Consider the following 25666-nt stretch of genomic DNA (forward strand, 5'->3'; position numbering starts at 1 on the left):
TCAAAAAATATGTATTAACCTTTAGTTAGCTGTGGCAGCTCTACCTGGGGGTGACTTGAGTTTCCTCTTCCCTTCAGGCTATTTCCCTGGAAATGTCTAAGAAGCATCAGAGGTAATTAGAGACTCTTGTCTTTCTCTCAAAGAAGCAGGTTGTCCCTGTGTTCTGGGAACTGCAGGGCAATCATTCCAGTTTTATTCATTCAGTGACTCATGTTTTTTTAGGTCTAGTGATTGACAAGTGCACTTTGTGGTTGAGGACATCTGGAGACATGGGACTTTGGTGCTTTCTAAATTCTTCCTGGCCTTCATTTTTTTTAATTTTATTTTTCAATTCCAGTTTACATTCAGTATCATGTTGTATTAGTTTCTGGAGTACAACATAAATAAACAAACAAAATTGAAACAGACTCATAGATGCGGAGAACAGACTGATGGTCGCCAGAGGGGGCAGGGCTTGGGGGACTGGGTGAAAGGTGAGGGGATTAAGAAGTACAGATTGGTAGCTACAAAGTAGTCACAGGGATGTAAAATACAGCGTAGGGATTATAGTTAATAAAATTTGTAATTATTATGTATGATGCCAGAGGTACTGGAAATATCGGGGGCCTTTGCTTTTAATGCAAATACACGGTCTTAGCATTGGGGAGCCTGTGGCTTCATTTGACTGTCCAAAAGGATGGAAGCCTTTGAGGTGGAAAAAGTGCTGCCCTTCAGCCATACACTCAGCCAGAACATATCCAAAAAGCACAAATATATTTTGAGCTCTTAATATGTATGAAGCACTTTATATTCATCATTGCTGATTTATAAAGTGATCTCATACATGGGGTATTCTGACCCTCATGAGACAGGAGAGGTAATAGCTCCTTGCCCCACACCAATTAATTGGAAAAATCACCAACTAAATATCCTGTATGCTTGGCCTCATATTCTGGTGGCTATTTTCCATCAGGCCAGCTCCCTCTTTATAGATAACGCCTCACCCTGGATCTTCTAGTTCCTGAAGCAAAAAGGGAAGATTTATTGCTCGAGAGGCTCTTGGCCTAGATTTGAAATGTCAAGGTTAGTAGATTTGTATTAAAACCCCAAAACAGTTTTTACATTTTTAATTTGAAGCTGATCAGTGTTTCTTCTGTGTCCTGATAGTTTACTTTTCTAGTATTCTTTTTGAGTACATTCTTTGTCTCATCCTGCCTCAGATGCCAGTCTTATGGCCCCTGTCATGTGGGTTGTCCCTTATCCATGTTGGCAAAGTAGTGAATGATATAGTTAAGGATGTAAACTTGGGGTAAATATATAATTTCATATATATGTGTATATATATAATACAAATATATATATAAATTATACAGATATAAAGAAGTAAATGACTACTTAAAATACTTTTAAAAAGTAAATAGCTTATTCTCATTCAAATATTCATTCATGATGAATTCAGTTCTTTATGGCTTTGCTTATCTAGCCATTCAAGAAAGAATGAGAAAAAGGAAGAGTCATAATAAAATATTCTTTAACAGTAAAGGGAAATTTATTTTCTAATTTCTTAGAAAATGTGCCAGATTTACTTGTTTATGAAAAAGAGGTGTGATGTCAATATTATTTTCTGCTTTGGACTGTTTATCTTGTCCGTAGTCCTTCTAAAGGTCCAGGCAGAGTAATTAAAAGTTTTCAAAAATCAATAAATGGTTTCATCTCCGCGAATTCAAGGGTGGGATTAGTTTTCCAAAGCACCCAGCTTTAGAATTAGCCAGGCCGAGTCATAGGAGTTTTTAATTAATCCTGAAAGAGGAGGCCAAATAGGAATGGAAATGGAGCCAGGTGATTCTCTAAGTAAACCTGAAAGGTGGGTGACAGCCAGAGCAAGTTCACTGCCGGCATGTGCAAGGAGGGGCGCAGTCATACCCACTACTAGCAGTAAGGCAGTCCACGACCGAGGCTATGTTCATTATTCTCCCAGGTGTGAAGATTGTGTGTGTGTGTCCTTGTCTTTTCCCCCAATATACACATCTCTGTGTAGTTTAAAAATTGTTTGGGAGGGTAACAACTGCTTGTTTGCAGCCCCTGAGAAAAACCTGTGAATAGCTACACCCACCAATGAAAGAGTAAAAATGGTGCTCTCTTTCTCTTCCTGCCTCACCTCTTTCTCTCTCTCCTGTGCACACACAGACTTTGACATTTCCACTTTTTCAAATGCATTGTATATCCTGCCCTAGAACTAGTGTCTGCTGATCCTTTAATAGCCACTCCAAGCATCACCCATACTGGAAGGTTTTCCCAGAACTACTCACCATTCACCACCAGCAGGCATATGCAGTGTTCTACTTTGTGCTTTTGTAATTCCATAATCATGAGATAGATTCCAAAGCATTCATCATGCTCTTCTGTGAGCATCATTTTTTTGTTCTCTCTCACACTAAGCAGTAAAGTCTCTGAGTGTGAAAAAACTTCTTAGTCATCTACCTTCCTAGCATGCTAGGTGACATAGAATAGACCTGTGAAAAATAATTACTTTGAGTGAATGACCAGGCAAATGAAATAAAGTTAGCCCATTAAGAATATGGGAAAAATAATTTTTGTAAAGGTCTGAATAATAAGTGTAGTGATATTCATAAGGACGGTAATTACAAAAGGCCAACACAAAATGCATTGCAATAGCAGTGACAGCAGTTTGATATTGGTAGAGAAAGATGATATGGATAATGAAAAGAAGAATCTGAACACAACATCTTGAGCTATTGCATTTGGCATTGGTGCGTCTCATGGATAGATGCACACAGAACACAGTGGGGCACGTGGTTTCACTTTAATCATTTACCTTTTATTTTTCTTTCTTTCTTTCTTTCTTTCTTTCTTTTTTTTTTTTTTTTTTTTTTTTTTTTGAGAGAGAGACAAAGATAGACAAACAGGAAGGGACACGAGAAGCATCAATTCTTTGTTGTAGCACCATAGTTGTTCATTAATTGCTTTCTCATAAGTGCCTTGGCCAGGGGGCTTTAGCTAAGCCAGTGACCTTTAGCTCAAGCCAGTGACCTTGGGCTTCAAACCAGTGATGTCTGTGCTCAGGCCAGCAACCATGAGGTCATGTCTGTGATCCCATGCTCACACCAGAAACCCTGCGCTCAAGATGGTGAGCCCAGGCTCAAGCTGGCAATATTGGGGTTTCAAATCAGGGTCCTCAGCATCCCAGGCCAATGCTGTATCCACTGCGCCGCTGCTGGGTTAGGCCTTTTCTTTCATATGAACCTGTTGTGAGGTCATTCTAGGAATTGTTTTTCAAATGGCTATTTTACAGATGAGGAAACAGAGGCTCAGCTGGTTAAATGAATGCCCAAGGTAATTAAGCTGGTTAATCACTAAAGTGAGATGATACTCCTTATGTTCCAATATACTGGTCAATGCTCTGTACCATCAGGAATAATAATTAACTTAAAACCATACAACTCTAAAGTACTGAGAAATTATTTGGAACTGTTATTAAATAATTTTAGCAATTAGCTAAAAATATATTTTTCTTAGATTTCAAACTTTTTATAAAAGTTATTTGTAACTAGATGTTTGGTTAAGAAATACCAAAAAAAAATATGCCAGACAGATAATTAAAAACTTTTGAAAAACAACTGCTTTGAGGGATTCCAGTACTTGTTTTGAAACACGGCAGCTACTAAAGCCAGAAATTAGAAAAATGAAAAAGCATGTCAATTTTTAGATATCACACATACATAAAAAAAAATGTGTAAAAAACACCAGGATCCAGTTGTTAAAGAGTTTCTCCTATAGTTACTTTATAAGCAAGCAAACAAACAAATAAATTCACCATAAATTTAAATAATGGTGAAAAGAAAGATACATTCATTTACTTGGAAAATAATTATTAAGCATTTTATTAACCATTTCGTATGCATTAGTCAGGGTTCTTCAGAGAAACAGAATCAATAAGGAGTATATATAGAACAAAAGGGAATTCAGGAATTGGCTGATGAGATGGTGGGGCTGGTAAGACCAAACAGCAGGCCAGCAAGCTGGGAATTTCAGCAGGAGTTAATATTGCAGCCTTGAGTCCAGAGCTGTCTGGAGGTAGAATTCCTTCCTCTTTGGAAGACTTCAATCTTTTTTCTCATTAGGATTTTGACTAATAGGATGAGGCTTCCCCACATTATGAAAGATAATCAGCTTTACTCAAAGTCTACTGATTTAAATGTTAATCACATCTAAAAAAAATTAGCTTCATAGCAGCCTCTAGACTGGTGTTTGACCAGAGAGCTGGGCATCACAGTCTAGGTAAGTTTATATGTAAATTTAACCACCACAGACTATCTGTCAGAGACTTTAGGGAATTTGAGGTTACTCTGGGGAACAGTCAAGTTTGGGAGACATCCAATGTATAAGTGATCACACAACCTTGAGTTACACATATCCCAGGTGCCAGAAATAAAACATGAAGGTAGTTTAAGAAGTTATAGTAGGAGAATATAACCTAGTCTGAGGGACTTGGGATGACATTCTACTGAGAAAGTGACATTCAGGCAGGGTCTAAAGACTAGAACATGGTAACCAAAAGAAGATGGGAGGAGGGAATTTCAAATAGAGGAAAAGGCCCTGAAGTAGAAGGAGCACACCAAAAGCTGGGAGAAGTCCAACACGTTTGGACACTAAGACACTTAGGAGAAGGAAAGCAACTAAATCCTTCAGTGTCTTGTAGTTTGTATTAAAGATTTGCTACCAACAGACATCATGTAAGACAGTGATGATGAAAAGTCTCCCTGTTGTGCTCTGTGGCGAAGGGATCAGAAAAGTTGAGTGGATACCAGATGACCAGATAGGAGGCTAGATAGTGTACATGTGAGAGATGGAGAGAGGTGAATCAACTTAAAAGACGTTCTGGAGGATATTTAGGGGAACATAATGATTAATATGTAAGTTGATGGAGAAGTAAGTATCGAGGTGATTCCAGTATTTCAGACTTTCTCCACACTAGACGATGGTGCTGTGGTGCAGATTGGTGTGTGAAGAAGTGGTGGCAAAAGTAAGAGTCAGCTTGACCAGGCGGTGGCGCAGGGGATAGAGCGTCGGACGGGGATGCGGAGGACCCAGGTTCGAGACTCCGAGGTCGCCAGCTTGAGCCCGGGCTCATCTGGTTTGAGGAAAGCTCACCAGCTTGGACTCAAGGTTGCTGGCTTGAGCAAGGGGTTACTCAGTCTGCTGAAGCCCCACAGTCAAGGCACAGATGAGAAAGCAATCAATGAACAACTAAGGTGTCTCAACGAAAAACTGATGATTGATGCTTCTCATCTCTCTCCGTTCCTGCCTGTCTGTCCCTATCTATTCCTCTCTCTGACTCTCTCTCTGTCTGTCTTTGTTAAAAAAAAAAGTAAGAGTCAGAGTTCAGGTGGGGTAGAGTTATTGGTGCTGGAACCAAATGGAAAGATCTAGTAGGCAGTTGGACATGTAGCTCTGAGAATCTATAATGACGTCTAGGACAAAAGAGAATTGAAACAATGGACACGGATCTGACTGTATAGGGAGAGAACATCATGAAAAAGAGAGGAAAGCCAAGGACCAATGTTAGAGCAACTCAGTATTTAAAGGTCCATTATAGGAGGAGGAGACAGAAAAGGAGAATGATCTGAGAAGTATGGACAAAACTAACATCTCCAAAGCTGGCATCTCAATGCATCTCTCCAAGTCTTCCTCCCATAGCCACATCTCTCTCCAACCACAACTAGAAAAGGTTTTCTAGTTTTAAGGGCTCATGTGATCAGGTTGGACCCACCTAGACAATCTAGGATAATTATCCAAACTTAAGATTGTTAGCCCTGTTCACATTTGTAACCTCAATCCCCTTCTGTCATGTAACATAAAATATTCTCAGGAGACTCAACTGCGGATACCTTTAGGGGTCATTATTTGGCGTACTACCAGAACAACTATGTGGACTACTACTGAGAAGTCACAGAAGATAACAACTAAAATTGTCTAATTGGATGTAACATGTGGAAATAAACGAGCAATTCTGTGGATTTGAGATCACTGAAAAATTAAATTAGGGAGATTACAAGTAGGTAGTTTTTTTCAAGAATGCTGACTGTGAGCAAGAAATGCAGGTTTTGAAACCCACTTAAGCATGACTATTTGTTATGACTGAGAAAATCATTGTCTATATTAAGATTTGGCTTATTGGAACAATAATTCTACACCCCTCCCCCCCCCCCCGATTTCAGAGAACTTATTGTTCTATCGTGAATATCTGAGGGAAAATGAACAACAGAATAATTAACATCAAATAAAAATAAAATCTGGAAGATTTCTTGTTAACTGAGCAAATAAAACTAAGATAAATAATATATATTCTGAAACTCTTGACATTTATTTCCATTTTTAAAAAGAGTTATTATCATGTGGTTTTAAATACATGTGTTCCAGAGCGATTAATCATCCAATAAATGTGCCTCTAAGAAGCATTTGCTAATAGCTTGATGTTGGCAAAAATAATGTGTTTCACATCTGCTGCCTCTGGAGCCCAAAGATTTCAAAATAATATCTGTGCTGGAGACACTTGTGCTTAAAATGAGAATTGGTGTTAATATGAAGGAAAAAATGGAGTCAAAGGAAAATATACTGTCATATTTATAAGTTAGTGAAATCATAATCATGATAGCTGACAATTATCAAGTGACTAACTTATTCCCAGCAATATTCTGAGAATTGTGCATAAGCTCATTTTACATCAGCTCATTTGATCATTAAAACTCCTACAAAGGAGGTGCAATTGTGGAAAATGAGGCAGTACACACAAAAGATGACATTTTAATCTATGCAGTTAACCAGTATCAACTATCATTTTAAGTACTTTACAGATGTAAATCATTACATTTTCATCACAGTCTTATGAGGTAGGCATTTTCCTGCCATCTTACAGATGAGGAAACTGAGACACACTTAAGTGAAGTCAGACATGTAACAAAATTACTTAACTAGAAGTCACATCCAGCAGACTGACTCTCGAGTCCAATTTCCTATCCAAATGGCTGAGAGATTTTTTTTTTTAATTTTTCATGTAGACAGTGCTTTCTGATATTGTTGTTATTGTCTTTTTAAAGTGTTGGCAATGTAAAAAAATTACTAATTTTGATTAATAATCAAAGTTAAAATTTTCCCTCCCTGAAATTCACCTTATCTTCTTCAAATATAAATAAAGTATTGGACCTGACCAGGCGGTGGTGCAGTGGATAGATAGAGCATCAGACTGGGATGCAGAGGACCCAGGTTTGAAGCCCCGAGGTTGCCGGCTTGAGCATGGGCTCATCCAGCTTGAGCGTGAGGTTGCTGGCTTAAGCATGGGATCATAGACATGACTCCCATGGTCGCTGGCTTGAGCCCAAAGGTCACTGGATTAAGCTAGGGGTCACTCGCTCTGCTGTGCCTTCCCATAGTGTCAAGGCACATATGGGAAAGCAATCAATAAACAACTAAGGTGCCGCAACGAAGAATTGATTCTTCTCATCTCCCTTCCTGTCTGTTTGTCCCTATCTGTCCCTCTCTCTCTCTTTTTCTCTCTGTCTCTGTCACAAAAAATAAAAATAAATAAAGTACTGGGTGATCTATAAAGTTTCTTTCAGTTGTATAATTCTGTTAACAAAATGCTTTCAGTATCACATGCCAAAATTCCTTCTTTACCTTTGACAAGTATTTATTGTTGTATTTTTTCCTACTAGTATTTATGCTACATTTTATTTTTGTAATGATTAATAGTTATGTATAATAAGCATTTACTGAGTACTAGCAACATATCCGGTGCTGTGCTGAGTGCAATACTTACTGTATTTTTTTTTTTAGTCCTCACACAATCTTCCCTTTTAATTATGATTGCGCTTCCTATTTTACTGGTAAGGAAACTGAGCTTCACACATAGGTTGGATATTAATAGACGTAGACAAAAGTGAAGTGTTTCCCAGAGGGAGGGGGTGGGGAAGGGGAGAGTAAGATGGGACAAATATACAGTGACGGAGAATGATTTGACGTTGGGTGACGGGCACACAATGCAATCAACAGTTCAGATGCTATAGAGATGTTTACCTGAAACTTATGTATTCTTATTAAACCTATTAAATTTAATTTCTAAATAAATTTTTAAAATTTTACAAGGAAACAGAAACCTTAAAAATGTGCAGAATTTTAATTAAGTCACACAACCAGTAAATGGTAAAGCCTGGGATCAAACCCAGACAGCCTTACTCCAAAACTCTGAAGCTTTGTTCTCATGTGTGATGTGTGGGCACCACCTCAGAAACACAGAGTCAGGTTAGACTTCAGTGACCACGGGTCATTTGGCCTACATTAAAAGTGTAAAATGAGAGAAATAAGTGATGTGTCTGCCCAAAGTTATGTCTTTCTGAGAAACCAAAGTGGTAATTTCCACAATTAAAGCCTTTCCCTTGGGGTTTGCATGTAGAGTCCAAAGGAGTAGAGGGGACAGTTATTTAAATACCTATTTCTTGAAATAATAGCCATATTTTCTCTCTGGTAACTAACAGGATCCTGAAGGAATGAGCACTGGTGTCTGAGATGTGGGCAAGGCTTTTAGAGCTTGTTAATGACTGACACAGAACTGGACAAGGTCTCACCAGTCATCAAGGAGCGCGAGTGTGTGTGTGTGTGTGTGTGTGTGTGTGTGTGTGTAACACTGAACATGTGTATGTGTGGTGGCCTCAAGCAGCTAAGGAATTACACAGAGTTATGTGTCAGACACTAGAGAAAGTCTATCCCAGCAGCCAATTGAACATAAGTTATTAAAGAACAAAAATGTGATACAAGTCTGCCTCAATTTGGCCATAAGTGAAGGGAACTGAGACTATTCTAAGGTTGGTCTCTTTTAGGAAATGCTGAGAAACATTTATGTAGTGGGAAATAATTTCTAATAAAATCATGGGTTTAGAGGGCTTATGAAATCATCTAACCTAAACTTTGACTTCTACACAGTCCGTGAGAATTGCCTCAGATAGCAGCCATTTGGGGCTCATTGTTAAGGTCAGTTCAGAATGAGATTCCACAGTCACCATTCCAGTGATTATCTGTACTTACTACAAAGAAAGCCGTTACACACCTAAACTCTTCTACATCAACTTAATCTCCTGCTTGCCCTCCAGAAAGATAAAAGTTATTATCACCATCCATCTTAAAAAGCCTTAATATTCCTAGAGCTATCACTAAATCACCCCATAATCTTTCTTTTTCCAAGGTGATACCTTTAGTTCCTTATTTGTGCAGTTTTCTTTCCAAACTGCACATTTGCCAACACAGCAGAAGGCCAAGTGTCATTTATGAGCCTCATAGTGTTTGTGCCAAATGGCAAATGACTGTCATCACATTTAAAATTGCTTAGAAGTAGAGAAGTAAAGCTTATGCTCACAGTAAGATAAGGATTTTGTAACTAACAAGGGATCCACAGATAAGTTAACATTTCTTGAATATATAAAGAAAAACTTTTGTTTATCTGGATCTTGAATTTAAAGACAAAAAAATGGTAATAATTTTATCAAGACCTATTGTGGGAATGAATCAAATACTTTTGAGAATGTGCCGATATGTCATTCATGCAGTGAATACCGTTCATGAATCACAAATCTTAAATCTGTGTCCAAATACAGCAGGTATTAATGAAGAATGATTACTTATTCACTTTAATCATCATTTGCCATTGTTCAAGTTGTCTAACCTTTTCATGTGTTGTTCACAGAAATGTGACCTGGAATAGTTTAGCTATCCCAGATACACACTGCTCGCCAGAGCTAGAAGAAGGCTACCAGTGCCCACCAGGATTTAAATGCATGGACCTCGAAGATCTGGGACTTAGCAGGCAAGAGCTGGGCTACAGTGGCTTTAATGAGATAGGTCTGTCTTACTGGTAAAATACATTTTCAGTTTCTATTTTACAATGTTTATGAAATGGAGAGAATAGTTATATATAATTAATATTTCATGTTTAGACTGGCTGTATTTAAGGAGCACAACTGCAAGTGTTAATTATTTGCCTAAATTGTAATATATCCTACCTTACAATCTGTGTTTATGTATATTCATCAATGGCTGTGGAGAGTTGAATAGCTCTCCTTTTAGACTATTTTTATTCTTAATTATAGCATTTAAAAGTATTTCTTTGTTGAGCCAGGTGTAGGGGTTATTGCCTCAAAGATAAACAAGGCAATGGTTTCTTTTCACATTTTAACTATACCCAAGTGATCAAGGTAAGTCTTAAGTAACTGAAATACTAGACACTGATGTATGCACAGGGGCTGCGAAGGAATCCTGGAACAGAAGACAGCTAATCAAATACTTAATGAATATGCATCAGCTACATAATGGATGTATGAGAAATGCTTGTATGTGACTGTAATGTGCTTAACTATATAGATTTATTTGTGGCTTGTCTTATTAAGTCCTGAAATGCATCATTTATGTACTAATGAAAGAACTTAGTGGCTACCATTTAATTGATATAATTGCTTTTATTACAGTTCCATGCAAATTGCACATATTTCTTTAGTGAAAGAAAAAACCATGGAACTCTAAACAATTATTTTATACTTTGAGTATTTGTCTGCATCTGTTTAGGCGGCCATAACGAAATACCGATAGACTGGGTGGCATAAACAACAAATTTATTTCTGTCCAGTCTCCAAGCTGGAAATCTGAGATCAGGTTGCTAGCTCGGTTGTTCTGGGGAGGCATCTCCTCTCCCTAGCTTGTGGATGGCTGTCTTTTTGCTGTGTTTTTACATGGATGTGATAGGAATGCGAATAGATTGAAAACTCTCGGGTCTCTTTTTATAAGGGCACTAATCCCGTCATGAGAACCACACCCTTATGTCCTCATCTAAACAAAATCACTTCCCAAAGCCCCCATCTCCTGGTACGATTACATTGGAGATTAAGGCTTCAATATGTGATTTGGTAGGGAGGCACAAACATTTAGTCCATAACAGAATCATTATCAGAACGATTTGAGAATAAAACAGTTTTTCCTTAACGTTTCAAGGCCCACATACATTTAAGGGAGTTTTAGACACTTTTTACCCAGGGCCTAAAAGAAAAACTTTTCAATGTATACTGCTCACAAAAATTAGGGGATATTTCAAAATAAATATGAAGTGATTTAAAAAAGAAGCATTTGATATTTTTTTAATTAAACAAGAACATCAGAAAAGCAAATGACAAGTCAAAGACAGTTGTTCAATTATCAAATGAGATACAAAACCAACTTTTATTTCATTGGTGAAAATGCACTATACAAATGGCTGAAAGTACTGGAGTATCTGCACATTCCCTGATCCCCTAATTTTGGTGAGCAGTGTATATTAGGACCATGGTTGTGCTCTATGGGAAGACAAATGAATTTTCTAACTTTTGATATGGTTCCACATCTCAATGGGCCTGCTGGACGATGGGGGTTTTCATTCATATTCAAGGAAGAGAGCCTTAATCCCTGTCAACTCTGGATAGCAACTGCTACAAACCAGCTAATCCATCTTCACACATCAGAAAAAAAAAAAGTAGCTGATAAATCCTACTCCCACCCTGGCTTTTAGCCATAGTAGCTTCTGGATGGTGTTATACAGGATGGCTTGATGAACTCTGGGCTAAGTATTGGAATTTGGGAAAGAATATGTGACGGTCTTGCATTGATTAAGGAGTGCTTTCTTCATATATTAATTAAACCACAAGACCAAAGCATCTGGACAGAATATAATACTGAGCTTGAGCTGAAAAACGTAAATAGTTGGTATTTTTTTAAAGTGAATTTTGTAAATAACACCCCTAAATGTTTATTCTTATATTTTAATATGCCCTCAGAGTAGAGTTCTATCATCATAGTTAGTCTCTTTTGGCCAATGATACAAGTTTCCTATTTCACCAAAATTTAGAAACCAGAAGCATTTCAGGATGCTCTTAAAGTTATTGGCTTGAGAACCAATCTTACATCCTTCCCCCTCTCAAAAGTGCAGAGGCTTCTTATGGACTGTACTCATCCCTTTCAGTGATGAGAAGGAAACCACAGGAGTGATATGGGATGTGACATATATAGGAGATGTGGTAAACTGTGTGGAACAGGTTCCAGGAGTCCTAACAGCTGGGACACGACTCAAATAAATGGCTTGTCAGAGCCTGCAGCTCTCTCTTTTAGGGGCTAACCAAATGTGTATTTCTCTCTCTCTCTCTCTCTCTCTCTCTCTCTCATTTTAAATGAGAGGAGGGGAGATAGTGAGATAGACTCTTACATACTCCTTGACCAAGATCCAATTGGCAGCCCTGTCTGGAGCCGATGCTCGCACCAATTGAGCCACTGGCTGTGGAAGAGGAAAAGAGAGAGAAGGGGGAGAGGGAGGCGAAGAGAAACAGATGGTTTCTTCTCATGTGTGCGCTGGCCAGGGATCCAATGTGGGGCATCCGTACGCTGGGCCAATGCTCTATCTACTGAGCCAATGGGCCAAGTGTGCCCACCTCTTGCACAAAGAGTAGCCAGCGTTCAGTTGTTAGGCAGCCCTTGTATAATAAACATTCAATCCTTAAAAATCACATCACATCCTTACCATTTAGAAGGCAGCCTAAACTCAAAATGCTGCATTATATTTAAGTTGATCTATCTTCACAGTGACTTATAATGGCTTCAATGAATGCAGGCTACAATCTCTCTTTAAGAAAGGAAGTCTCCTTCCAAAGTGCATTGGTTTGAGTAGCCCAGTTCTAGGAGGGAATTGCCTGGGGGCTATAGGCCCCCACTAAGGCAGTAATCTTACTGTAGCTGTGCTGTTTACTTGCACATTTCTTTTTCAAGAATTTTAGCTCCTTGAACACAGGAAGCCTGTCTTTTCATCTTCATGTCTCCAGGGCCAAGCGCAATGTTTGGCTCATAGGGAAACCCCTATAAATATTATATTTACTGATGGACTGAATAATGTATATATCCTTTTAAATTTGTTGATGACCAATCATGTTTTGTGTTAGGAAGCCATACGAGGGAATTAAATTGTTTTCTTGTTCTTCTCTCTGAATTTGTATATTTTTGTTGGCCGTATTCATTATTCCTCATAACTTCCTTTAGTGTGCAAGCTTAATTTTGTTTGTTTGCTTCTTTTTCTCAAATGATGGTTAAATTCAAGATCATTGTATGACTAATGGTTAAATAATGAAATGTTGACTTTGTAATGTCATCAAAAGATTTTTAAGTAGTCACTAAAGTTTAGATTGAAATTGATAATTACTTCCTGATATTCTGTATCTATGTAGATATGCAATGTAGTATTTTAAGAGATTTTGAAAGTTCTTATAGGAACAAAAGATGATGTTTTCCCCAAAATGAGGAAAAGAAAGTATTTTATTAGATACATGTGATCATCTCTTTCTGCATGCAGTTGAATTTAAATCATAATCAGTTGCCTAATTGTGCATAGAAATTTGGTCAGCATACTTTATGTGTAAGTAATCATGATTAAAGAGGAGCAGCCTGGCTGGTTGACTCAATGGTAGAGTGTTGGCCCAGCAAGTGGATGTCCCAGGTTGATTCTCGGTCAGAGCACACAAGAGAAGCAATCATCTGCTTCTCCACCCCTCCCCCTGCCCCTTCTTTGTCACTTTTTCTCTTTCTCTCTCTCCTCTCCTCTCACAGCCATGGCTTGTTTGGTTCAAGCACATTGGGCACAGGCACTGAGAATGGCTCCGTGCAGCCTCCGCCTCGGGCACTAATAAAAGCTCGGTTGCGAGCATGGCAGCAGATGGGCAGAGCAGCAGCCCCAAATGGGAGTTGCCAGGTGGATCCCAATCTGGGTTTATGCAGGAGTCTATCTCTGTCTCCCCGCCTTTCAATTGGAAAATAAGAAAGAAAAAAAAGAGGAGCACATTTCTTTATTAATCATTAAATACATTGAATATCAACTCATAAAACTTTGTAAGTAGCTTTATGTCTCACTGAAATTATATACTCACCCTGGCCAGGTAGCTCAGTTGGTTAGAGCATCACCCTGACATGTGCGTTTGATCCCTGGTCAGAGCACATACAAGAATCATCCAATGATGGCATGAATAAGTGGAACAACAAATTGATCTCTCTTTCTTCTTTCTCTCTCAGTCTCCTTCTCTCTCAAAAAACTAATAAATAAATATTTTTAAAAAGAAAAGTAATTTAATACTGATGTTGAGAAACTCAGTTTTTAAAATACATTAAAAGCAGAATCATGAAGTGGAAAAAAATGAGAAAGAGCCTCTATTGTAAGATTGCAGAGTAAAGATACCTTTGCATCTCTAAAATCATCCAAACATCAAGGAGACTGAGAAACAGAAATGCATTGTCTATATTTAAGGACTCTGAAAAACTTGTAACTGTACACCACTCGGAGGCCTTGGTGACTAACAAAAAACTTCCTGAAAGGACATTGGCTCCTGAGGATCTCAGACAGACCACGCAGAATGTTGATGTTCTAAAAATAACAGATATTCCCAGAGGAACAGGACAGTGCTCTCTCTGAGTCAGAGAAAGTCAGTGTGTAGCTGACTCTGGGAGATTTCTGGGACTCCATGTGGCTCACAAAGTAGAGGCCCTTCTTTCTGCAAGCAGTTGGCACAGAGATGAGTAGAGGACACTTGCTGGGAGGGACCAGTGCTGCTCTCTGTTGACTAGATCAAGGGAGAGAATCAAGTGAAGTTTGCAAATCTGGCTGTATTTTAGGATAAGCTGGGAGCCTTTTAATACTCCCCAATTCCCAACCACCATTCCCAGGACAACTAAATCAAAATTTTAGAGTGATCCAAAGAAGAGATGGCTTTATAAAGTTTCCCAGGAGATTCTTATGTGCATGCAGAGTTGTGAACCGCTGGATTGAAGCAACACTGATATGCACACATATTCATCTATCTTTATAAAAAAACTTTTTCATTGATTTGAAATAGAGAAAGAAAGAGGAAAGGGGAGAGAGAAAGAGAGAGAGAGAGAGGCATTAGCTCATTGTTCCACTCAGTTGTGCACTCATTGATGGCTTCTTGTATGTACCCTGACCAGGGATTGAACCCTGAGCTACCCGGCCAGGGTCCATACCTACCTCTCTTACAGAAAGCTTCATTTCTATCCTCTCACATTACCTCACCCCTCCTCTGCGTGATACAGTGACAAATACCCAGTCCTGTAAAAATTGATGTCAAGGTGATGAATAATAATAATAATAATAATAATAATATCAGAATCATATCTATAAAAATGTACCTTTAGGAGCATTTAAAAGTGAAAAAAAAATATTCAGGATATATAGCTGAAAAAAATGTAGAAAAAGAATACCTGAATGTACACATAAAAAGGGTACAACTTGTCTCATAAATGAACATAGGATAATCAATGCTGGGGTTTATATTAATTAGTAAAGATGCTGAATTCAAAGCTAAAGGAAGCATCCAGAAAAATACAAACAAAAAGCCCAAGTCATTTCTCACAGGGGCCATCAGAGAGGCCTGAAACTTTATATTTGAGGATATAGTGACACCGTGCTCACAAAGTCCTGAGGGAAAGAATGTGTTGAACTCTTTCTTATTATAAGAGTCAAAAACTCAGAGACTTTATATGAAATCTTGAAGTCATTCAGCTAATCAGGAATGACTGGTTATGAGCTTAGTCTCTAGAATCTACTCACTGTTACAACTGTAAAATTTACAGAGTATCATGCAAATTTCACAAGTTATGATTGTGTTGAAGAGAAGATAAATGGAGAGGTAGTTTAATGATGCTGATGCTCTTAGTATTTATATTTAGCAGTAAGAACAAACATTTTATACATTATGTGGATCATATAATGGAGATATATAATGGAAGAACATTTGCCATGAAAATGCATTACAGAGTCAAAAATTACTTTAGAAAAAATTCAAAACTCAAAATAATGGCTCTGGGGGTTTTGATCACAGCTGTAGTCTATACTAGTGTGGTGACCTTAGGAAAGTCACGACCACATCTTGCCTCATTTTCATCAGTGAAATAGGTAAGTTAAAGACCTACATTAGAGAGTTAATGTAAGAAGCAACTGAGAAACTACACTTATAATAGTGTCCATCCAGCACAGAGCGAACACACAGTGAGCTAGAAATCAGTAACACAGCAGCAAAATATAAAAAGATCTCTGTGTTATTTGAGGAATAATGACAACTTTAACATTAGAGAACAGGATCTAAATGCTTTCAGACTAACACTCTGGTGTCCGATATTAATGTTTTGATTGCAACAGTTTGCTCCTGAGATTGTTCAGGATCTTTCAGCAAGGGGGAAGAATAGAAGGAATGGGGACATAGTGTTCTTAATCTTGCATTGTACCCCTATTAACTAATACCCCAAATTTTATTGCATTCTAATTAATGTATAGAATTCTAGAGGGCTAGTATTTGGTGGTATTTGGTTTTCATTAATCAAATACATCTCCCTTGCCACTCAGAACTATCCTCCCGCTTGTGCTGTATCTGCCTCTTTAGAATCTTCAGAATAATATCTCTATTCCCATGCCCCTGAGTTTCCTATTGTTTCCTTAAGCCTCACACATATAATTTTACATACTCCTATACATTTGAATTTGTGCTCCGTCTCCTAGATACAAGCCACTCCTGCCTTTAGCATCCTTCAACCAGCGCTCCTCCCAAAAAGCTAAGGAAAGCACTCTTTGAAGCACTGAACAGAAGCCCCAGCTGTGCTGTCTCCTGCACGGTCTCCCACTCAGTGGTTTATTTCCTCTTCTCCCCTAAATCTCTGTGTCAAATCATGACTGAATTTCTGGTTACTTCTCTGTCTCTCTTCCATTTGAATACCTTTCCATGTTTATTTCAGAGTGCCCTTTCTACAGCTCATTCTTAAGGACCCTCAACTAAGACATCCCCTTTGAGATGTTAGCCTATGCAAAGGATTTCGCACACTCCCCATGTTCCAGATCCACTGAGAATGTATATTATCAGAAGGACATAGTTGAAGATTGCAAAAATCGGTTTAGCAGACATTCACATTCCGTGATTGGAGTGAGCGTGTGGCGAGGAGGGTAGTAAATACAGAATGAAAAAGTTTGGGGACAGACAACACCCAAAAATATCTACACTCTAGAAGTGAAACCCAAAAAGCTGTATCAACTTACCCTACTTTCCTTTTCTTAGCACTTGCCCCACTTTTAGCACTTCTTCTGTGTAACCACATGCTCATTAACCTGTATGGCATTCAATGTAATACATAAAATAGGAGACATTGCAAAACTCTGTAATAGCCCTGAGCCAGAAATGAGAAGTTTTGAGCTGGGAAAGATACTGAAGTCATGTGGTTTAACTAGACAGTTTTACAGATGAGCATCAGAGTGAAGGAGGTCAGGGTCCCAGAGAACCCCATGCAGAAGCAGGGCTAAACTCGTTTCTCATGATTCACAGCCTCCGCCAGTCTCTCCCAAACCTTTTTAAATGCAAGATCAATGCTTAATTAAGACAATAATTCAAAAAGTAGTTCTCAAAGTTTAGTTGTATTCTTCATTTTGTAGTAGAAGGTTTGCATCACTCACCCATGGTAAGATGCTGGTGGAAAAGCCATCCATCCAAACAGATGTGATATGCTAGGTAGGAAAATAACAAGAGTTTTATATCACACATGGGAAGGAAATCACAGCAAACTCCATTAAACTGGCAATCTGCTTGTCATGGTATTTCTAAAGAAGGTAAAATAATTGGGTACAGGAGATGAGTACAAAACTATTCAGATGGTAGATTGAACTCTCCATTCATTGTAGAGTCAGGCAAAAAACAAAACATGTTCCATTTTGATGAGCAACCCAGTGAATGTCTTTTAATGAATAAATCTACCCTCAGCACTTAGGAACTAAAAGATATCAGGCATTTTATTGTTGTTGTTGTTGGTCTTCTGAATTATAAAAACAAAAAACAAAAGCCCAATTTTAAAAAACACATAATAAGCTAAACCTGATTGAAACAATTTATATCAGATAAATGAAGTAGCAAGACTAGCCAACAAACAGGACACTCTGAAAATAACTACTAGAAAAGACATTTAAATTATATGTGATTTTGCTGCAGCATAGACTGTATAGAGTGCACTATTTTTCCTATTCTTTTTATTCAATAATCAAAGATAAAGCCAGGAACTAACAAACACTATGTTCTGATGCTGACAAATTGTCCAACAGACAGTCTTTATTATTGTAATTACTATCATTACTTATGAGAACTACTCCTGCCATTTTTCAATTGCTTATTATGTATCTGGCACCAGGCAAAAGGTTTTTCATCCATTGTGTTTTTCATCCTCAAAATAAACCCATAAGGTGTCATTATTCCCAATTGATAAGTGAAGCGAGTGAGAGGAGAAAGAATTGACTTGCTCAAAGCTCCACACTGGCCACAGTTGGAACCAAGGCTCGTTGCCCATGTGCTGATGTCAAAGCCTGTGTTCTCAGCCCTGTCTATGAAGTCAGTCAGCCACAGGTAACTGCCATTCCTTGTGACTTGTCAGAATAACGGGTGCATTATAGAGTCTCATTAGGATAGAGAAGGAGACTTGTCTTCCAGCATAGTAATCTACCAGATGTCTTGCCTTCTCCTTTCATCCGCAAGTCTCTAGGACGGAAGAATGAGTGCAAAGAAGAGTGATGTCTGCTGCAAACTGAGGGCCACTCAGGCCTTTGAGCTGAACCCTCCTCCTCCCAGGAGATTTGGTGCATGATGTATGTCAGTTGTGTGTAAGAATCTCAATTTAAAAAATTACCTGGGAGGCAATGCAGTTTTACATGATAATTTATCAAGCTGTGGACGTTTGGCCCAGGATTAGAGGCAATGGCAGAAAAATGATAAGTATGCTTAAATACTTATAAAATGAGGTCTGTAGGCAGGCACAGACTAGAGATATGGAAGAGAATGTTGAAAGCAAGAAAAAAATATGTTATTTGTTATATTGTAGTCAGGTTCACACTTATTTAAATTAAATCAAAAATCCCCTGATGATACATGTGTTCACTCTATATAATTTATAACTATATGCATTAATTTCTTCTTTGTATTATAATTTTCTTTCTCTGTTCCTTTGAGATTTGAATATTTAGGTTTGCTTTCCAAATACCACAAATTAACCAACAATTTTATATCAGGTGATTTTTAAAATGCATATTAATTTATTTTTATTAGAGGTAGCACATAAAGAGCATTTAATCTTATCAGTTCTCTTTATTTAAAAAATTGTACTTGAATCCATATTAACACAATAAATAAAACTTAATTTTTTTAAAAAAGAAAAAGACACAATATGGAGAAAAGAGAAAAAAATGCAAAGCTTTTTTTATATACCTGCCTTAAAATATTAGGTAGATAAACTACAGATCATCAGCAGCACTGAGGTTAAAAATGTAGATTTTGGGTGCAGATTTTTGTAAATTTTTCTGGCACATATAAATTAATTGAGTCTTTCAATAAAGGTAAAAAAGTAACCTATAGCCTGCCAGATTTCCATATATTCCTAAGTCACTTCTGAAGAAGGCTATTATGGGTATTGAAATTTGGGACTGACATTTCTTTCCAAGGGGACATATCTTTTAGTATTTACTTTTGTGGTATTTTTCTTCTTTGATTTTGAGTAGTACTGACTACAGGCTACAGACTGTGTGAGTCATAAATCAGTTTTATTTAATATTGATGAGAAATAACATCGGTGGTTATTTTCATCACTGGTAGTATTTGGTGCTTGCAGCTACCCCATATTTTGCTGAAATAGGATTGATAATCCACCTACACAGTCTGTTTCAGTTACACTACAGGCTTTGCTTTAATTTAAAATTTCTCCCTATTTTTTCCTATTGGCATTCTATTATTTTTGTAATTTGTCTCCTATTACATCTGATATTAAATATGAACATAAAATGTGATCAAAGAAAATTGCTTTTATCCAGATCATAATAGAATGAAAATTGAACTTTGTTGATGGTACTACTAAAAATTGATTCATCAGGTCTAAGTGACATTAAACCATATTTCATGCTGTTGTATATAATATCAGATGAAAATTTTACAAATGAATAGAAAATAGAAAATTATTATCTACCTATAGCTATGATTTATTGCAGAAGGTACATTTTTATTGCAGTTGCAAAAAAGCCACAGTAAAGACTAATTTGTAAAATTCGTAATTGAGATTTATAGTCCTTTGTGAAAAGTACTGAAGGGTTGTTTTCCCTGCATTAATCTTTATGTTTAGCCTTGCTACTGGAATTACTTATTGATTTTTAGGAAAACACATATAGAAGAGAAAAGTAGGGCAATAGATTTCAACCAAAAGTGCTTACTTTAATCTGTGATAATTCTATTCTTGCTTTCGGAGGGAATTCCTTTAGCATGGAACAAGGAAAACCTGACATATTTTTGTTAATAAAGGAGGAGATCATGAAACTCCAACAAGAGGAATAATTGTGAGAGTTAAATGTAGGAGGCTTATCTCTGGGACCAGGCATCAGTAAATGGCCTTAGGTTGTGTGCAAACATGTGTGCTTCAGAATTTCTAAAATAACTAAGTCTTAGGGTTTCATTAGATTCTCAAACAGGGTCACAAACTTCTTTAAACTGAAATGAGATATGCAGATCTTCAGGATATTAGGAAGAAAGGGGGTTTAAAGATAGAAATTGCAGGTGTGATTTTTAAAAAGGATCTCACTGCCTACTGTCTAGCGGGTATTCAGAGTTCTTGTTGAATGGATTGGAAAAGGCAGCCGCCAGAGACGTTTCATCAGACAATGAAAAAGGGAATTTTAAAAGTGGATTTCTGATGGCATAAAGTGATTAATTTTTCATGTTATACATAGAAGATAATACTCACTGGAACTATCTAGTATTTCCAAGAAATTAGCATGTTTTCTGTTGCATTTTAAATATTTTTTGATTATGAAAATAATACTTCAAATAACATGAGATTTAATGAAAGAAAGCAATGAATTCTGCCATATATATTCCCTTCCTTTTGCTCCCCTTTCCTTCTTTCTTCCATCTTTATCAGTTTCATGACATTTAATAAAATGCTTTTGATTATTTCTCTACCAGTAGACATTTAAGTGATTTACAGTGTTTTACTACAATAAATAATACTGTGTATCCAATAAGTAATACTTACACACACATACACACAAAATATATATATACACACACATGTGTATATGTCTTTAAAATAGATTTCTAGAACAATTTCTGGGTCTAAGGGCATGCTAATTTTTAACTCAAAAAAGATAAGAATGTAACCCTGCCCTTAAAGAGTGTATATGCATAAATGTTGAAGTAAAAAACTAATATAGGCTGTACTGTATTTACCATTCTTCTGAACAGCAGTCCATTCTCTTCTCCTCATATTCTTTCATCCTGTTCCTTCTGGAATGCAGTGCCTTCCCTCTACTCATCTTATCGATAGGTGACTCGGATTCCTGGGACTGCTTTCAAGTAGCTTTCCCCCACTGCCCCTGCAGCACTTGTCTTCCTTCTGTCTGAACTGAGATGCCCTGGTCTGTGCATGAAAGTTAACACTTCGTTTTGTTTGCTTCCCACTCTCAGCTGTGTGTGCGTGCATATGTGTGTGTGCGCGCGTATTTGTTTTACTCTTGCCTTCCCAACTCGCTCATTTGAGCTTAAAGCCTGAGTAGAAGCCAACCTTCCTGTGCCCCCTGTGATGTCCTCGCTGACTCTCAGTGAGCCCAGTGTATACTTGAGGACTGGTTGATCACGTTTAGGAATTTTATATTAGACCTGTTGCCTTTTGACATCATCATTCCGTGAAAATTTTGTGGTTTAAATTTCAAATAAAATGCAAATCCAACTCTATCTAGCCTTTAAATATATTGTTCATTTGAAGCAAAGTGCATTCCACGTTACTTCAGATAAGTTCAACAAATGTGATCAAACTAGCCGAGAAGTAAGTCCTGTATTGACAATAAGGAAACTTTTCCTGCTGGTAAAGGCAGTCCGTGGAACATAACTGCCTTGAGACTTTATGAGATTAAATTAATTTCACCACTTAATCATTTGGAGCAAAAAAGAATAATGTCCATTAGCAAAGCCCTGACACAGCTCTTCCCTCAAGGCCAAGGAGGCCAGAGGAAGGCCGACTCCAACTCCCTGGGCTGCGTGTTCTTTGACGTGAGCCCTGCTTAGTTAGACAAACTGTGCAGAGTCGGTGCAGGGCCTCCTCCTCTGGGGAGCAAGCTCTCTGGCCCATGAAATCGGGTTCTAACCAGAGCCACACAGGGTTGTGAGAGAGAAGATGGCATCCACCTTGAATGGACGCTGGACTTTGGAAACAAGGAGGTTATTTTTTCTCTCTCTGTCTCTCCCTTTATTCTCTTCTGTTCCTTAGCACCCACACCCTTAAGCTTGGGATTCAGGGATCATAAGAGCAAAATATATTAAAGAAACTAAAACATACTAAATACGCTAAGATACATATACTAAGTAAAATTAAAATAAATGTATTAGTGTAAGTCATAAATGCCTAATATTAACTGCCAGTATTAAAAATAAAAGCAAATACCACAATTTCTATTATAAAGATTATAATTGGTCAGATTTATTTCTAAATAATGAGGGGAAAATGAGATTGCCATTTTTATGAGAATATGAGGATTTTTAGAATAAAAAGATGCATTGTCATAAGTAGAAAATGAAATGTATTCATAAATAATGTATTCAACAAACGTTTATGTACTTATTGACCTTGCGCAAGACATATAGCTACTGAAATATAATGATGCAAACAAAGTAACCAAGTTTCTGCCCCAAAGAGAAATGCTAAGAAAAACTAAGACAGGAAGGAAAAATAAAGTTAAAGAAAGGATTGATCTCTAACTTGTGGCAGATCTTGCCACTCTGAACCAGGTGCAAGGGTGCACACCCTAGTCTGTGTAGGTGTGTGTGTGTGTGTGTGTGCGTGTGCATGCCTACACATTACTATAAAACTTTTAGTGTAGTGATGACGTTAAAGTGAAGCATGAATGCTCTAATTTGCTACAAGTCTCATTTCCTCCATTTGCCTTATATCCAGCATTTCTCGCATTTATGTAATCTACCTCACATCTGAGAGAAATTGTTTTGTAAGTTCTGATAATGGACAATACCAGTTTGAGAATTTATTTTTACTTTAGCTTTTATTAATGACATAGATTTTTTAAAATTTTTTATTTTTATTCATTTTAGAAAGAGGGGAGAGAGAGAGAGAGAGAGAGAGAGAGAGAAGGGGAGAGGAGAGGAGAGGAGCAGGAAGCATCAACTCCCGTATGTGCCTTGACCAGGCAAGCCAGGGTTTTGAACCAGCAAACTCAGCGTTCCAGGCTGATGCTTTATCCACTGCGCCACCACAGGTCAGGCATGACATAGATTATGTGTGCCACCTTTGTTTTGTTTTGTTCCCGGTCAAATATCTCTACTTCTTATGCACTTTTCTTAAAATGTCTTTATCTTATTTTTGATTAGTAGCTGGACTGAGTATAGAATTTTAGTAGATATATATTTCCCCAAAAAATCTTTTTTTGAAATAATTCTGTTGTATTGCTGATGACAGCCCTCCCGTGAGTATTACTGTAGTGCTTTTATTTGTTTATTTATTTTTGTTGTCCAACATATCCAAGTTTCTTTTTTTCTGGTAGTTTTTAAGATTAACCCTTTGTCTTTGCTGTTTTATGATTTTACTATATTATGTCCTGACATGGATCTTTATTTTTTTTTCTTTAATCTTCTAGGGATTTATTTTTTTGCATATGAGGCTCCTTTTTTTTCCAGAAGACTTTTAGATATTATCTTCTTATACCATATCTCTTCTCCATTCTCTCTATTCTTGGTTTTCTGGAATATTTGTTGAACTTTTTTATTCTGCCCTCCATCTCCTGGATTTGTGTTGACTGCAATTCCAGAGGTATCATCTGTTCTAGTTAATCCTTGTGTTAACTTGTGGGGAGGAGAGGTCCTTGAACTCTACATACTGTAGGGAACAGTGTAAATTGGCCTGTACACTTTGGTTGACTCTGATTCTAGTTTCTCTTAAGAGTCTCTGATGCCCTTATGGGTTGGACAGCAGTCCAGCAACTTTCTGCTTCCCTGGGCTGAAGGACGGTTCTTCAGTTTCCATTTAAGATGCAGCAGCCTTTGAGAAGCTCTCCACTTTGCAGACACACCTAACTTCGAGTCTGCCTGTTGCCCTGGGTGAGGGAACACCCCAACTCTTTCCTCTTCCTGAGCAGCCGAGGCCCGGATTCCAGCCCTTAAGGTTTCTATTAACTCTGAGGATACTTGGCAGCCGTCTTGACTTCTGCTTCTGCTCAGAGCTCTCAATCTGTGTTCTCTCATACTTTCTGATCACTGAATATTTCACCCAGTTTTGGACTAAACATTCCAAATTATTCTCTTTTATTTATCCATTTCCTTTTGTTGGCTGGACAAGGGGTGGAAAGGATAAAGGGAGGAAGTATCTAACTAAGCAAAGCCCAACAAATTGACCTAAAACCTTATATTTTTAAACATATTTTTAGAATTCATAAGTGCAGTTTCCCTTTCTTTGAGACACAATTATCATTTTATATTAAAAAAATATATAATTTTGCATTTTCAGAATTAATCTTAAAATTTAGTAACTAATACAGTGTGTCCGTAAAGTCATGGTGCACTTTTGACCGGTCACAGGAAAGCAACAAAAGACGATAGAAATGTGACATCTGCACCAAATAAAAGGAAAACTCTCTCAGTTTCATACTTATTCAGTGCAGTTCGATGTGGGCTCACGCACAGACTTTTTAGGGCTCCTTAGGTAGCTATCCCGTATAGCCTCTACAGACTCGTCACTGACTGATGGTCTACCAGAACGGGGTTTCTCCACCAAACTGCCAGTTTCCTTCAACTGCTTAATCCACCGAGTAATGTTATTCCATTGTGGTGGCGCTTCATTATAAACGCGCTGATATTCACGTTGCACTTTGGTCACGGATTCGAATTTAGTGAGCCACAGAACACACTGAACTTTCTTTCCTCTGTCCATATCTCGACTGGCATGGCCGTGGGCTGCTCCGCTGTATACATGGTGTTACATCATCATCTGCACATGCGCACATGCTGCCACATCATCCTACAGAAACTGGGAGAGTTTTCCTTTTATTTGGTGCAGATTTCACATTTCTATCATCTTTTGTTGCTTTCCTGTGACCGGTCAAAAGTGCACCATGACTTTACGGAGACACTATATTTACAGGGATTTTTATTTTTACAAAGATTTTATTCCAGGATTATTATTATTTTTATTACTTTTTTGCTGCTGCATTACACTAGCCTCTGTGTAGGCAGATGAGTGATTATATTGTGTAAAGACATGTCGAGAGTAGACTGCAAATGAGCAATGACAGTTATTGAGCCCTGAGAATAATGCTGATGGATTAGGACTTTAGGAGCTCAATCTTCTTAATATTAATTCTAGCAAATATTCAAATGCTTTCATTCTCCATTTAAGTGCTTTGGCAAATAAGTCAAAAAATAAAAATAAATTAAAAACCCTAATCAGGAATTGCCTAAACATAAAGCAAATTAATGTTCTTAGGCAAAACTTTCTTTCATGCATCCAATAAAAAATGTTCCATGTTTGCACATGGAAATATTTT

The 25666-nt window shown here is 37.6% G+C and overlaps 1 protein-coding gene across 3 annotated transcripts in view; it reads left to right on the plus strand.

The window, feature by feature from the left end:
• NALCN (sodium leak channel, non-selective) overlaps positions 1-25666 on the plus strand; it is a 318920-nt gene that overhangs the window by 37782 nt on the left and 255472 nt on the right. For all 3 annotated transcript variants that reach the window (XM_066380606.1, XM_066380605.1, XM_066380604.1), the window contains exon 7: positions 9734-9888. In XM_066380606.1, coding sequence (XP_066236703.1) covers positions 9734-9888 — 155 coding nt within the window. The remainder of the gene's footprint in view (positions 1-9733; positions 9889-25666) is intronic.

Source organism: Saccopteryx leptura, chromosome 4, assembly GCF_036850995.1.
Source record: "Saccopteryx leptura isolate mSacLep1 chromosome 4, mSacLep1_pri_phased_curated, whole genome shotgun sequence".
In the NCBI taxonomy this organism is placed as follows: Eukaryota; Metazoa; Chordata; class Mammalia; order Chiroptera; family Emballonuridae; genus Saccopteryx; species Saccopteryx leptura.